The 17164-nt window shown below is 38.4% G+C and overlaps 1 protein-coding gene across 5 annotated transcripts in view; it reads right to left on the minus strand.

Annotated features, from left to right (window-relative positions):
• Window positions 1-17164, minus strand: part of CTNNA2 (catenin alpha 2) — a 1077601-nt gene that overhangs the window by 711739 nt on the left and 348698 nt on the right. For all 5 annotated transcript variants that reach the window (XM_032410576.1, XM_032410575.1, XM_032410577.1 and 2 more), the window contains exon 6: window positions 15543-15809. In XM_032410576.1, coding sequence (XP_032266467.1) covers window positions 15543-15809 — 267 coding nt within the window. The remainder of the gene's footprint in view (window positions 1-15542; window positions 15810-17164) is intronic.

A 17164-nucleotide genomic window follows, 5' to 3' on the forward strand; every position in this document is an offset into this window, starting at 1 on the left:
TTGCTACTTTTGAGCAACCTGCTAAGAAAACACAGCTCTGTTACCTGGATAAATGCTATTTACCTAAGTGTGTAGTACTAATTGTTCATTGGTTCCTCTTGGTCTCTGTTCTTTTAGGCTCTTTCAATTTAGCAATATTGCTATGTTCCTTCTACCACTGAGACTCCTCTTGCTTTACCCTACAGCCCCTCATCCTCCACCCTCTCCAAAATCTCAAGGTAGGAATTAATGTCTCAACTCTCCCACCACTTATCTGTTCTTGCACATGGCACCAGATAAGGCCTGCATTACATGAGTTTAAACTATTAACAATGTACGTGGTTTTGCCAGAGCTATTAAGCTGCTAGAATATTCTGCTCCAGCCTGGCAGCAGTTAACTGATGAGAAAATTAGCCTTTCCTTACTTTAATTTACAAGGCTATGCAAAGCTTAATTAAGTCAGGCACACAGATGGAAAGTTGCTTAGGAATTACAATCTCTCCACTTTCCCCCCAGTCCATTTCTGTACATAGACACCCCGCAAGTACTGATTTTAAGTTAATTACTCCTTACATAGGAATGTAAACAGTGGTCACTAAGGTATGACTATTTTATAATATACAGCAATTATTCTCAGATAAAATTAATCTAGGCACAACTGATATTTGCATAATTATAAATGCAAAATCAAACAAAAACACAATGGACTTAAGAGGACAATAACAAACTGCAAAATTAGGATTTTTGACATTAGCAAAAGAAATAGACGGTATATCAAAGTTACTGGCAATGATCTGAGAAACAATTCATTTGAAGGTTTTGGGTCTAAGACAGATACACAACAGTTCATACCTTATTTTCTAGCAGTTTTCACCAATAATAAAACTTTAATTTGCTTTTTCAAGTGTGTAGCAATCTGTCTGCTGCGCATTACTTATCTTTGATTGTAAATATCTAATACTGTAAAGTCTATTTTAAGAGATTGGTCAATATCAACGGAATTCACAACATAAACTTTGTTAAAGCAGCAAATCTTGAAACTTAGTATCTAACTTTTAACCAAAGAGGTGAATGTAGATCTTTTTCCAAAAAGAAATCAATGATAAAAAAAGTTCCTAATAACAAAAATTGAATAAAAACTATTTCTCACCAGCACCGGGGCTAACGCTTATTTAGTGTTTGCATCAACCACTCTACAAAGTGTTTTCGTATATGATTTCATTAATTCTCCTAACAAACCTCTAATGGCCACATTAGGCCAATGTTCTCTTTGGAGACAGGAAAGCTCACAGACCCGCTCAAGCACCAGCAAAGGCAGAGAGGAAACCAAGTTAGTCTATTTGAAACACAAGGACTAATGGCTTCCTCTGCTTCCAGACCCATGAACAACAGCTGATCTACCTGTACTGAGCGAGGACACCAGAAAGAACTTCAAATTTTCTTGTTAAGCGGGGCAGAAGAGAGACATGGACACTTCTGATTTTTAGAAAGACAACTTCAGTAGCGATGTGAGGAAATGGGCCAAAGAAGGAGGGAAAGAAAACCACTTAGTAGGCCATTGTTAAGAAGAGACATGAAGATCTGGCAGAACCAAATATTCCAAAATATTTGAAAAATGATCAAGGAGGGAGACTGCAATGGAATTTTCTCCTCAAGGATTTCCCAGCCATATCATGGAAGTAAGACGTGTATTTAGGACCATAATAAAATGTGATGAAAGCTAACAAATGGGGACAGCTAAGGTGATTTGGAAATTTCAGTGTAAGAAGGAACTGTATTTTTTGTTAAACATCAGAGCTTCCCCAAAATAGAACAAGTAATTTCCCCCAATGGTTTCCTCCCAAAAATTTCTTGCAAAGGCAGAAGTTCCACCTAATAGGGATGCTGGAGTGCGGACTTCTATCTTACGGTACGTGAACCAAATGGCCTCAAAAATCTTTACCAACTTTGAAGTTTTATAGAGCTATGAAGAAAAAAAAAAAGGTCTTAGTAGTAAATTAGCTTTATAAATGAATGGATTTCTCTCACTCGCTTACTCTTCAAGAATACCTAGTGCCTTATCATAAAGATGTCCCAAGTTTTCTTTGTTCAAGACATCTAATCGGAAATCACTTCTTTTCCCATTTTAAATGTTTCTTAAACTTTAAAAATGCTGAAAAAGAAGTACTCAATATTATACCATGACCAACCAGGAACAAACTTTTTTTTTCTTTTAAAGACTAAAATTGAGAATATGTGAGCATGGATTAGTCCAACTTAGATAACTGATTACTTTAACCACCTAGTTGCAAAGACAATTTTTTTTTTTTTTTTTTATGGCTGTTACTGTGTAAAGTCGGTATTTGGGAAGATTTTGTGGTACCTATAGTCCTTCATTAAATACCCCTTTGAACCACACAAAACTAGCAAATTTATAGGTGCTCTGGTGTCAACCCTTTTATAAATCTGTAATTCTTAGTAAAAATCATAAGGGTAAGAGTATCTGCTATTTGTGTAAGTATATATAATAAAGTTGATTTTACCCATTTAACAATTAAGGAGTCTATGTACCTAAAGGAGAAAGAGTCAGGACACACACAGCAAGTGGGGTAAAATATTAATAGGTGAAGCAAAAGAACATATAGATATTCTTTATTTTTATATTTGCAGTGTATCTGTAAATAATTTTAAATTTTCTCAAAGTATTTTCATTAAGGAATATTTGTGAAAGAAAGTTTGGGAAGAAATATTGGTGAAAAATTACTTATAGTCACCACAACCCAAAGAAAAACCATAAACATCTGATGTGTGTGTATATAGACATAATTTATACTCCTATATACTCATATAATATATACATTCAGGTTTATTGGGTATTTTCACTACAATTTTTTTTATATTTACTTACCACAGGATAAGTAATTTCTTAGGTGCTAGATTAATATTATGTCTTCCTTTACCTTGTGCCACTTTAGGTTTATTTTGCTGCTCCATATTTTATTTTATTTTATTTAAGATTTTATTTATTTATTTGACAGAGCGAGACACAGTGAGAGAGGGAACACAAGCAGGGGGAGTGGGAGAGGGAGAAGAAGGCTTCCCGCCGAGCAGGGAGCCCGACACGGGGCTCAATCCCAGGACCCTGGGATCATGACCTGAGCCAAAGGCAGACGCCTAATGACTGAGCCACCCAGGTGCCCCGCTGCTCCATATTTTAAAAGTGATTCTGGTATGTAAGCTTGAGAGAACTGCAAACCAGCATGCATCCACAGGCCAAAGGGCTGCCACCCTCTGGAGACTGGTGACAGATCAAGTACATTACCTCTTCCATCCTAAGAAGTCTATTTCAGATCTCCACAAATGTCATCTTCACATCTGTCACAGGGCTTTGTAAAAAAAAAAATTAAATTAAAAAAAAAAGGAAAACTTTTTTTCTGGTTGATGTTTCTGTGCTTAAATGATATGCCAAACACAAGACTATTTTGAGAAAATGTAGGATTTAAAAATCTTTGGATCATTCATTCAAACCAATACATGCAAATATTCTTCACAGTGATATTTATTTTCAGGTACAAAAGGTTCTTAACTTTTGTGCAAATCCAGTCAGTTTTGCTAGGTTTGGAAAGTATCCTAGGGATCAGCACAGTCAGTTCAAACTTCCCTAATAAGAATTCATTTGGCCTTTCAAGTAGCATGCATAAGCATCTCCTGGAAGAAATGAAGCCATAAAATATCTTTAGAACAAAAGAGAAACAATAGAAGGAAATATCGAAGGCTTTTTTCTTATACGGAAAGAATTATGTACATTATATAAAATATGTGATTATGAAAGCTTATTTGTAAAATTTCTAAACATATGCCAAGACTGAGAAAGAAAATGGAGAAGAAAATAAAAGATGATGACCAGCTTAGTAGCCCTCAGTGATCAGAATAAACTTAAGTGTGATGGAGGTTATAGAAGGTGACAGGAAGACATTTCAAACAGACAGATGCGCATATGTGTCTCATCCTTTCAGAGGATTGACTGAAGCACAGGTCTGGGAGACAAGCAGGTCGGCTCCAGAGTGCCTTCATAGGATAGCTGTAGGAGAGGCAAACTAGTAAGAGAGGGAGTAAGACAGGACCAGTCTCGAAGCTGCATCTGCAGCGCAAGCACACTCTTCTACTTAGATGGCACTGGTATTTGGGGGTATCTCTAGGGACTTAATAGAGATGGAGAGGTCAGCACTTCCTGTACCATTCTTGGTCAATACCAGTGATATGGAAAGACCTGTATTTACACTTTGGCTATGAGAATAATTATTTGTGTCACTTTGAACTAAGTGTTTGGGTTCTCTGGAAATCACTTTCTGCATTCATTAACTGGGTCACATGAACTTGACAATAAAAGGAGACTATCAGTAATCTTTGATTCTTTGCATTATCCAGGTATTAGAAATTCCCTCTGATTTAGAAGTGTATGTTCTACTCTAGGGATATGGATCCATCCTGCTCCTCATCACAAATGAAGGGTTTAATCCTGGAGGTTTTCAAGAGAATATTAGTGATAGAAAAGCTGAACATTAAATGTAGGAATTAATGTCTTTTCACACTGTTTTTTTCCTTATCTTTTGTATTAGGCTTTTTAAAACAAGTGTCATGTCTTGCTAATTAACTGTGGTAGAAAGATATCACTTGGGTAGAACATGTTCTTAAAAAGTAATTATACTTTCCTTTACATTGTGGTTCTTGGATGAAGGAGGCACATGAATCTATGTCATTTCATCCTCCATCCCTACCCCTTTCTGTCAGACACTCCTTTTCTTTCTCAGTGTACTAGGAGAATCTTCAGAGACTGCCAAACCTGAATGAACCTGATATTTAATAGGAAGCTAAAGGTGTCTTTCACCACATCAGAAGCAATGAGAATTCCCAAATAAACAAAATGGAGAAGCTAACATTCCTTAGTGTTAGCACTGGACTTATGATTTCTCTCTTTAAAATTCATCCTTGGAGAAAAGAGAACCCTGTGCCCTGTTGGTGGGAATGCAAATTAGCACAACCGCTATGGAAAACAGTATGAAAGTCCCTCAAAAAATTAAACATAGAAATACCATATGATCCAATAATTCTACTACTGAGTATTTAGCCAAAGAAAACAGGAACACTCATTTGAAATGATATGTGCATCCCTATGTTCACTATAGCATTATTTACAATGGCCAAAATATGGAAGCAACCTAAATGTCCATCAATAGATGGATAAAGAAGATGCAGTATGTATATGTTTATACACACACACACACACACACACACACGCACACAGGAATATTACTCAGCCATAAAAAAGAATGAGATCCTCCATTTGCAATAACACAGATGAACATAGAGGGTTTTATGCTAAGTGAAATAAGTGAGGCAGAGAAAGACAAATACCATATGATTTCACTTATATTTGGTATCTAAAAAACAAAACAAACCATAAACAGACTCCTAAATAGAGAGTACTGGCGCTTGCCAGAGGCAGGGGGTGAGGGGATGGGCCAAATAGGTAAAGGGAATCGAGAGGTTCCAGTTCCCAGCTTTAAGTCACAAGCATGAGAAGTACAGCAACAGGGAGTACAGCTGATGATACTATAATAATGTTGTATGGTGACAGATGGTGACTACACTTATTGTGGTGAGCACGGGATAATGCACAGAACCGCTGAACCACTATGTTGTACACTTGAAACTAATATAACATTTTTTGTCAACTATACTTCAACAAAAAATTCCAAAAAATTCATTCTTGGGCCAGGTGACAATTTAATCTGTGCTCGGAATTTCCTCCTGGGACACAGAATTGCCTTTTTCCTCATGAATGCTTATGCTTTGGCCAGACCTTCCTTGGAGGCTATTGCATATTAGGATGTGGATGTGGCCAATGGTAGAGCAAATGGCATTACTGTATCTGTAGCTACTCTCAAGAGATATTAATAACTTTTCAATCAGGAATTGTTCCCTAAGCCTTTCCTAGGGAATAGTTTCAACACTAATTTGGGATGAAAGATGTGTGTTTGACACTTCCGTTAAGTGACGTAGGAGAAAAAGACAACTAGCATTTATGAGTACCTACCAAGGTCGAGGCACCTATGAATGTTCATCTCATAGAACTGTTATCACCAGCTTGATGAGTCAACATTATTACCCCATTTTATAAATGAAGAAACAGAGGCATAGGGGGAAGAGGTGTATGGGCAGATTCAAACAGAAGCTTGTTCTGTTTGTCCTACACTGCGCTGTCCCACTGTCCACAAGTATGACCACTATAACTAAGACGACCAGCATGGGACCCAGTCATGCCCTCAGTGGTGTTAGCTGCCTGACAATTTTACTGCCACACATGCATCTGCGGGTAACCATTTTCCTTCAGCCTTAGCTCAATGGATGTGTGAAAAAACAAAACAAAAAACAGCACCAGAGAACATTTGGAAGAAATGAACAATGGGACTCAATAGGTTAAAGTTTCCAGAAAATACTGCTGGAGAAGTTCAGGATGTAGATTTAGGATTTTGATTAATAAGAAACCAAAATCAGTGTTTTTAGGGGGAGGGGCAGGAATTGTTAGTGTGTTTATGCATGAGCGCATGTGATTATTTCACCGTGGAATCAAACCAAATCCTATAAATGAGTACTGAACACATCCTGGTACTGTAACACAGGGAGCACATGAGAGGGAAAGGATAATGCTGAAGGGCTAAGGGACTTCAAATGTAAGAAATCATTAAGGAAACTAAGACTAAGGAGATCAAGATTTACCTTCTTTAATTTTTTAAAGATTTTATTTGTTTGAGGGAGAAAGCAGGCAGGGGGAGGGGCAGAGGGAAAGAGAATCTCAAGCAGGCTCTGTGCTTGACCAGTAAGATCATGACCTGAGCTGAAAATCAAGAGTCGGGCGCTCAATGAACTGAGCCACTCAGCTGCTTCAGGAGATCAGTATTTCAAACTATATTTTTCAGCACTTCATAAATAGTTCGCTAGATAGAAGAATTCATTTGGTTCCCAAATTTTAAAGTATGACTAATAATTAAATGATAAAATATTTGCCATCACATGTTTAGACTATGATCTAGAATTTAGAATATGATGATCCATTACATCAATAACCAGTTACATTTAGTACTAATTATTTTTAATAAAGGTGAGCTCAGATGCACAGAATCTGCCAATATTCTCAATATTCTCAGTTTCGCAAAGAAAATTATTCTCAGGGTGAAAAATAAAGATTCTGACATTTTCTCTTGTGAAAAGAAAACGATTGAAAATATAATGATTTTAATTAAAGACAACAGGGAGGCAAATAAGGATCAGAATTGCAACTTTCAAATATTTCAAATCCTATTGTTTTTTGCTCAATGATTTTTTATAGCTCTGTATTTATTAATTGAAATGGAGAAGAGAAAATTAAATAGTCTTGGGATATTTCCTTGAAGTTACTACTTCAAAAAATGATATAAAGGTAAATGATACTATCGAAAACATTCCTAGGTTTGTAACACCTTAACAAACTAAAGCTGCTTGTTGGGATGTGTGGGTGGTTCAGTCGGTTAAGTGTCTGCCTTTGGCTCAGGTCATGATCCCAGGGTCCTGGGATCGAGTCCCGCATTGGGCTCCTTACTCAGCAGGGAGCCTGCTTCTCCCTCTGCCTGTATGCGTGTGCTGACAAATAAAATCTTTTAAAAAAAAAACAAAAAACACAAAGCTAAAGCTGATTGCAGATGAGAAGTTATGGGAGGTGTCAATATCCCACAGTAAGATTTCTGGACAGTAAATGAGGATACTGGATAAATGGATCCTGGGGAGGGATGCGGTATGGCTCAGGAAGCAAAGGATATGTTGTTGATGTTGGCTGACCTGGTCCCACACTCAGCCAGTTGAATTACCTTTAGCTCTACACCCTGCCTAGAGCTTCCCTTCTATCTGCCTCTCTATCCACCTTCACCACTTTCCCAGGGCTTTAAGTTTTCCACAAAGGATTAATGCAACTTTCATTGCATAAATTTAGTGTACAGAAGGGTACCTTATGCCTGGGTGGCTCAGTCAGTTAAGCATCTGCCCTCGGCTCAGGTCATGATCTCAGGGTCCTGGGATCGAGCCCTGTGTTGGGCTCCCTGATCAGCAGGGAGTCGGCTTCTCTCTCTCTCTCCCTCTGCCCCTCCTCCCTAGTCACTCTCTCAAATAAAAATCTTAAAAAAAAAGGGGGGGGTGCCTTCAGCTGACACAATTCTATTAAGGCAGACTATACCCTCTCCATATTTACATCCTGAGTCTGGGCCCATGGTTTGGATTTAGGTTGTTCTAATTTACAGGCATACAGAAACCCACTGGAGTGTTCTTAGTGTTCTATCTGGCCACCAGATGTCAGTGTATGATAAAGAATGCTGTAATACCACTAGAAAGGCTTTTTAAAAGGCTGTTTTGATGAGTTTAATTTGCCCGAGTAGAAAAGAACAGAAAAATTTAGAGGCATTCTGTTGGGATAATATATGGAGAAAAGCTGAGAATCACTGGACCTCCAGTTATTGATACTATGTCCTATCAGATGGGAAAATCTGTCTCCAATTTTTTTAAAGCGTGTCTGAGAGTTTGTTTTTAAGAAGTAAAATGTGAGTTAGTAAGCACAAACTAATGAAAGCTCAATTACACATAAATAAACTAAATTAGGAAAATCCTAGATGTAGAATTTAGATTTAGATGTTCAAAACATGTTTCTACATGAATTACTAGGCTTTTAAAAATCATACTGTTGGGTATACACGTGAATTAAGAGCTAGAAAAAAAAAAACAGCACAAGGAAGTTAGAGCATGCAAAAAATCGAATATCCTACAAACAACTTGGTTTTTTTAATTAACCAACGCTTACTGTATAAAACATTCACTTTTGATATATGAAAATAAAAGTACAGGCCTCAAGGACTGTTGACTCTTCTCCCTCAACACGGCTCTGAACCACCCACTCTTCCCGAGCCTACTCCAACAATGGACTTAGGACCTTGATAACCTCTCATCCTAACCACTGCCACCACACTGCAGCTTTGCCCCTTCAGAATCCATTCTCTCCACCCTGCAGCCCGAGGGAACTGTAACAACACAAATTTGACCATCCATTCCCCTGCCTAGAGCACAAGCAACTTCTTAATGCCTTCAAGTTGAAACTCAGCCCCTTGCAAGGCCTACAAAGCTCTCCAGGATCTGCCTCCAGCTTACCCACTTAGCCAGATTTCTCCTCATTCCCTGGGTTCCAGAATGGGGTATTTTACTGAAGATTGCCTCTGCAGGACATGATGTTCTGAGAAACACCCTCATTCACACTTGAGCATGTTAATTCCCACTCACACACCACCTCCTCCAGGAACTCTTCTAGGATTTCACCATCCCTCATCTTACCCATGCCCCAACAAACACACACTCAGAAGGTTAGGTGCATACTATGTATGTAGGTGCAAACCACTTCATTTATGCACCACGGTGACTATAGCTGTTTACACGGCATCTCCCTTATACCTTGCAGTCCTTCATTCTTTTATCTCACTTGGCACACTGTAAACTTTTACTGATCTTAGCAATCCAGTAGCTAAACCTTATTCCTAGGCCTAGAGACGCAAGGTCACGCCCTTTTAGAAATTTACAGAGCTTGGAGTAGCCACTATTATACCACAATCCATGTCCTGGGCTCGTCCCAAGGTCCTGGGCTACTTCTAAAGGCCATTAAATGGGAACCATTTCAGAGCAACATGGTGGAGATTATTAAGGAGTACTAATAGGGGCGCCTGAGACTCTTGATCTTGGGGTTGTGAGTTCAAGCCCCATGTTGGGCATAGAGTTTACTCTAAAAAAAATACTAATACAGTATTAAAGAAGAGATATAACAACTGTACAGATGTCAAGCCTTCAAAAATATTGGCGTGAACTCAGGCAGAAAGTCGCTGAATTTGCCAGCTCCATCTTTTTAGTACCTGAATTAGGAATCCAAAATTGCTTTCCCAAAGCTATATGGTTCTGCTTACTGGCTTTCATTTTTATGCATTTGGCCTCCTGCTTGCTAATTGCTTTAGGACATAAGCTACATCCTGCTCATCAGTGTGTTTATGGTATTTTGTCAAGGCTTTCTCCTCTCTTTTCTGTCCTCATTCTAATGTAATACACAGGAAACTTACCCTTTTCATAACCTAATATGGGTGCTCCCAGATGTCTGCAGTCAGAATGACTTTACAGAATGTCAAAGGAGGAGAGGAGATCTGGAGTAAGCCTCTCTGATAAATAACTAAGTTGATTTCCACAGCAAAAGGGAGGGTTGGAACTGGGAAGGAACTCAACAAGCTGCTCTGTGAAAAGATACTTCTCCAAGTAGGCACTCCTTCTTGCCTGTTGTTGGAGAGACCATAAAACCCTTAAGAATCCCCGAGCCAGCCAGAATTCTGGTTCGTGGCTCCTTAAGGGACCAGAGCTTCAACAGGAGCATCTAAGAATTAGTCTACTATTCAAAGGTGTAAGAGTGATGTTTGGAGGAGGGTGTCATTTGAAAAACTACTTCTTCAGACTCCTGCAGCACAGATCTGAGGTCATGCATTTGGGCTTCATACCTAAGATACCTGTAAAGCAATCCAGCTCTCACTGGGCTTGTAGTCCAACCCTGGATCCTAAACCCTAGGCCCAGGTTCTTACCCTTGACCGTCCAAAAACTTCCATGTTCCAGAAATGGGTTGGGATCTTGCTATGAAATGAGATACCACCTGGACTCCTGTTTCTTAACCAGGTTCTTCCAACTAGAGCTTCTAGAATGTCTCTGTACACCTGAGATGAGCACACACCTGGAATAACCTAAGGGCAGTGACCACTGTAGCATGGAGATGCTCTCCAGGAGACAATTCTCCCCTTGCTGCAATTAGCCTAGGTCCCCTAACCTTGTCAGATGGACGCACAGTCTTGCTATCCCTGTTGGCCTGTGATGCATATGCCCCATCATGCCTTATGCTCACCTTCCAACACTTCTATCCACTGAATACTAGATCAGTACAAGAATTACAATTAGATCAAGGAAATCTATTTAAAGAGAAAGAAGTGGGGGCGGGAGGGCGTGCAGGAGAGGAAAAAAAACAAACTAGAGGGAGGAGGGTATAAAAAAAATCAGGTAGAAATAGGAAGGACAATTTATGTAGAGTTGGTAGGTCATGGTGACACTTCAGCTCAATGTGATTGAGACCAGGCTGTCCTAGTCTTCAAGTACAGATGTTTAAATCTTGCAAATTCGAAGTAATACAAAGAAAAAAAGTACAATTAGTACAATTAAGATTTCCCTATTCCAAAGTTGAAACAGTTGAGAACTAGAAAATAAAAGCACATAGATTTAGGGGTCCTTAAAAACTCAGACACAGTGTTACAGAGGAGGGGCAGGAGTAGAGGTTAGAGGACAAGGCTCAAAGAGGTAAGAGCTAGTGGCAGCCAGGACATATGTGCAAGCAAGGACTGGAATCTTAAAGAACTCTGTAAGGAAAATAGTAAAATATGAGAAAATGGTAAATATGCTAGCCTTATACTTTATTTTCTTTCTAGGCTGTAGAACAGAAATATATTTTTCTACAGGCTGAGGGGACGGAACAAGTGGAGAAAGAGAAACTAAATGTACAAAAAAAAAAAAGAATTACTAATCAAGCAAATGCCCAGGGCAAGTGGGAAAAGAAGTTACAAATAGAAACTTAAAGTTAGAGGAATTTGAGATAGTGTTTATTATAGGATTTAAGAGAAAACAAAAGGGAGGTTAAGCATCTGCCTTGGGCTCAGGTCAGGATCCCGGGGTCCTGGGATAGAGCCCTGCATGGGGCTCCCTGCTCAGTGGGGAGCCTGCTTCTCCCTCTCCTGCTCCCTCTGCTTGTGCTCCCCACCCCACAAAAAACAAGATACAGTATATGTTCTCTTTAATAGAAATTTTGTAAGAATTTTTTTTTTTAATTTTCCTCTCTCCTACTCTTAAGTTTTCTGGCAGTCAAAATTGACATTATAATAGGATTTTATAATAGGATTTACTTCTGAGTAGTCATTATATTTTTACAAATTCTTTTTAGTATTCCTTAGTAGTTTCACCAGATAAAATTAACCACCTCAAGCTGCCACATTTTAAACGGAGGCTGATTTTTCCATTGATTAGCAATCATTTTCTTTTTGCTGTTTTATCATTAGAGACTCTCTTGACAGTTTCTAGTTGTTAAGAATACTGGGTTTTTTTCTTCATTCTCTTACTTCATAAATCATTATATCAACTATTCACGTAGGCAGAAGAATAGTGCCAGAAAATAGGTCACCATGCATTAAGCCATAATTCTAACTACCCAGATAGAAAAATCAGTCCTGTAATTTTAGATAAATTAATGTAAAAATACTAATTTTTACCTTTCTCTCAGTCAACTATCACACTTTAAGTCACTTCTGCATCCTACCTCCCATTAAAATGAGTTTGGCACACTGACGACTAATATGAAATTTTAGTTTCAAATTCAACATTAGAAGCATGCTAGCCATGCTGATGATGAAATCGTGTATTTTTATGGCTCCTTTCACTTCAGGATCTCAAACATACTTCACTTTTTACAATCTCCATCACATTGGCAAGCCATTAAACCAAGCATCGGGAAGGGATATTGCCAAAAAATAAGTCACAGGAAGTTTGAATGAGTTTCCCACCCAGTGTGGTATCGATTTGTTTAATATCTGAGAATAGCACTTAGGATTCAAGACAGATGTCTGAATTCTAAACGAATCTCAAGTCAATATGCCTGGGGCGGGGGGGAATACCAGAGTATTCATTATGCAACCATAGAACAGAAATGTATAATTCTGTTACAAAGAGAAGGAGAACATTATTTTTTAGTGAGAAAATTTCAAGTACCGTTAAGGACTATGTAGGTTTGTTGGTGTCAGGTGATAGAAAATCTACAATTGGTTAATTACCTTGAACCTTGTCATAGTCAGTAATACTTTACTAGCATTACTATGTTTGAGAAAGTACTGAAATTTCATTAACTAAATTTTTAGGGAACCACACCAAATGGAATTACTATCTATAAATTACCAATTTACCTGGCTCTACATGTTGATTTTTGTCAACATCCGAGAAATAAAATTTTAAACATCAGATAATGTTTTATGCAATTTACATAGCTTGAGAGCCTGTATACATTTAAATAATGAAATATTACTTGGTTAATATATTTAGCTAATATATAATTAGTTAACATAGACACTTAATGTAAGAAAAATTACTTATTGTAAGTTAATACAGTGATTAGTTAATATGCCATGTTCTATAAAAAAAGTTATATTCATGTATTAACTTCCCAAAGCCCTATTTGTCCAGCATATCACTACAGTTAAAAAACAAACAAAAATACCAGTTGAAAGTTTAATATATGTCAACATACTCTGTTAATAGATTTTCCCCACATGGCCTTAAGTTTTATGAGTCTGAAGACTTTTGTATTATTACAATGATGACTCAATTGTTAAACTCACTTTGAGCAAAAGCTCTTTTCAGTGAAAAGATTCTGGATACAAAGTGATGGGGAAGCTATCCTACTCCAGTAGAAGGCGGCAGCAGCTGAAGGGTCTGACTATCTTTCAAGTGAGTTCTCTGTATGCTATGTTTCTACTCTCTTACTAGGTCCTCACAGGTTTTATTTACTTTTTGATTATAAAATAGGAGTTTAAAAATACAGTTGTGTCAAAATCTGACTAAATAATTCACCTATTAATGAATTTTAAAAAGTACCATTTCATAAAGTAATTCTGTATTTGAGATTGTTTTGCAATTTTCTATTCTGTTTAAATGATTAGGCATTTTTTGGTCTAATGCACACTTTTAAAATCAATGTAGCATTATAATGTTTTAATATCTGAGTACATCACCTGCTCATTTTCATTTCCTTAAAATTTGGGCTTCTTCATTCTTATTCCAGAAATAAACTTTTATCATTACTCTGTCAAGTTGCAAAAGAAGTCAAAATTTTTATCGGAATTGTCTGAACATTATAAAAATTAAGAGTCAATAGTTTTCCTACCCAGGATCATGACATCATTTACCAAAAAGTACAACTTTATTGTAAAACCTAAGCACAAAACAAACCAAAAGTACAAAAAGTACCACTCGGTAGTTTTTTTTTTTTTTTTGGTCTTCCGCATCTGTATCAGGATTATTTCTAACATTTATAAGGAAATAAATTAAGGAATAAAATAAAGCCAACAAATTTTTGCTCATTTTCGTCAACAGGATCTGTTTTTCCATTATTCTACACTTTTGCACCTGGGAAATCTATTGACTTCTCTTATATTTTAAAACTGATAACCTTACTGAACTCTCTTTGTTACAATGGATTTTCAGTTGTCTCCTGACACTTTGTGAATTATGTATTAAACCCCAATTTCTGTGGTAAATGCTTTAAATTATATTTAATCCTTACTAAAAAAAACCCTAGGAAAGAGTATACAGTCTAAGCTATGGATATTTTGACTAACAAAAAATAAAAGAGGAGAGACCCCTGGGAAAACTGCAAATGGCTATCTGAAGTGTTATAATTATTCCCCCATTGTATCTTGCCGCTTTAGGTCTTTAGCAATCACTGCTTTGTTCCTGATCTTCTTTCCCAGCCACTCATGCCCTGCAAAAAATTCATGTCAACAGATCCAAAAGCAAGCTCATCATCTTTCTTCACAGCTGTTAAGGAACCTATTTTTCTTTTATGAATTCCTATAACGCCGTGTTTTATCACTTAAAAGGTATTTAATACATTCTACTTCTCCCATCTCCCTGTAGGAAAATAGAACCCTTGAAAACAGATACAGATTATTTTAAATCCTGGTAGCTCTCCAACACACGTAGGCTCTCACACTGAACACAGGATGAACTCAGATGAATTCCAGCTTCCCCTAGATGGGCCCATATCCTGACCCAAGGCAAGTGAGGGCTGTCATCCTGGGGTCTTGATTACACGCATCCCTCTCATTCACTTTGATGCCAACCTCCCCTTGCTTCCCTCACTGGGACACACCCCCAGAAATAGCCGGTGCAGCATGTGGGTCATTCATGGGTCCAACACAGGTGCTACCCAGAGGAGCCACTTCAAGCAAGACAGGGATCCCATGTGGAATCAGAGGGCAACAGTTTATCACTGATTTAAAATGAAGACACAGAGGGCAGTTCTTCACCCGTGTGCAACATAGAGGCAAGATGTACCTATACTGCTAGGACGTTTGCCCCTTTAAAAATAAAGAACCATCCAAATGATGAATGGTCCCTAAAATAGCCAGTGGGATAGGAAACTAACAGTTCACAGGGTTTCTGCTGGCATTGGATCAGGTCCTCTTAAACACCATTGTTAGAGCCTTTCAATGCAAGAAAACTAGGCTCTGCCACTATGCTGGATTCCTAATAACAAACACATTAGGTCGTTCACCTTACTATCACAAGCCTCCAAGAGGGGTAAATCCAGGTGTACTACTGACGCCCTTCATCCCCAAATCCTTTCCGTCAGGGCAAGTGGGTACCACTCCGCGTGCATCACTCAGATACTTACATCGAACTCGTTCAGAGCTGCAGCCAGCTCCCCGATGCCCGTATGGCCTTTGGCTTCATCGGTGGGCGAGGTAGCCTGGGCAGCATTAGAGATGCCAGCGATGGCCTCCTGGACTTGTTTGAACACATAATCTCGGTTGGCTCTCGTGGCAGCAACATCCGGGTGGCGGAGAAAGGCTTGGGAGGCCGTGTACAGCATGGTGGCATTCTTCTTCAGAGCCCCTCGGGCGGCGGCCATCTCATCCCGGCAGTGGGGGTCCTTCAGCTCCTGCGTACACAACATAGGAAACGTGGCACATCCATCAAGTTCGCCCCAGAAGCATCTGTTCTAGAACTTAGGGTCACAGACTCCATTTTAGAAACCCTACTGAATTTTAGAAACCATCTACTCTCCCTGGCGCTCACGCTAGCTGCTGGGATTTTGCACTTAATCCTTCTGCATGAAATACCTGAGCACTCCTCCTCCATCTACCCTTTCACACGACATGGCCGATCCTCCTGGAACATGCTCCATCCTGCTAAGTTATGCCCCCTTCTATCTGCTCCCACACGCCCTTATCCCCTATCAACACTTATTAAACTTTACTGTATTTATTTCAACACATTTCCCTCATGTATTGTGTCTAGTGATCGCAGGAAGCCTTGTCTATCTTGTTTAGTGGCTCTTTACTCATTAGCAGTGTTTGGCCTATAAGAGGCACTCAAGCATTGCTGGGAAAAAGGTTAAAAAAAAAGAAAAGAAAAAGAAATCAAGCTACTGACAGTCAGTAGCTTGCACGGATCAGAGTTCATTAGCAGCAGATGGAAAATCCAAACTTCAGTCTTCTGATAATGCTTGCCCCCGTTTTCAATTACAATTACAGACATGGGCAATCAGACTCCTCTGATTTTTGCTTAGTCCATCACTGCCACTGCATTATCATTTCTGGAATAGGGTTCTTTTTTTTTTTTTTAAGCTACCTTTAATGGCAGCTCAATCATTGAGCTTATAGGGAATAAAAATAGATCAAAGATGATTTGTCTTCCTAGTTTTGGCTGTCAAAATACCACCACTGGGGAGTCTCTTGATCTTCAGCTTTAAAGAGTATTGTTAAGAAAATGTTCACATCATTTATGGAAATGTTAAAGGCAGTGCTGCTCTCAGAGACCATATAGGATTGCCAGCTGAGGATCTCGGAGAGATTTTTTTTTCCCTCCAGCTTCAAAACATCATTAAAGTTTACTTGAACCACTGGGGTTCAATTTCTATTTGTTTGTTTGGTATGTCCTATATAAATGACTTAGCAACAATGACATCTTCTCTTTTATTGGTCAAAATAATTCTGAGACAAGCACATTATATTTTACCCAGGATTGTCAAGATAAATTGACAGTACGTAATAATTAACTGAACCATCTATCCTCTTTTGCTTATGTACCGACAAATTTATGCTAGCCAATAGGATATGTTTTTTTTTTATTTTTAGCCCTCAACGTGAACATAAATAGGAAACTAACACCGGAGTGTATTCTCTATGCCAGGCAATAATCGAGGCATTGAAAGTAGGTTTCTCATGACTAGTCATGAAGGGCCTTTTTAACCTCCACAAGAGCGGTCCAGAAATTAGATGTTACTTTACACTA

This window comes from Phoca vitulina, unplaced genomic scaffold, assembly GCF_004348235.1.
Source record: "Phoca vitulina isolate PV1807 unplaced genomic scaffold, GSC_HSeal_1.0 scaffold12, whole genome shotgun sequence".
Lineage (NCBI taxonomy): Eukaryota > Metazoa > Chordata > Mammalia > Carnivora > Phocidae > Phoca > Phoca vitulina.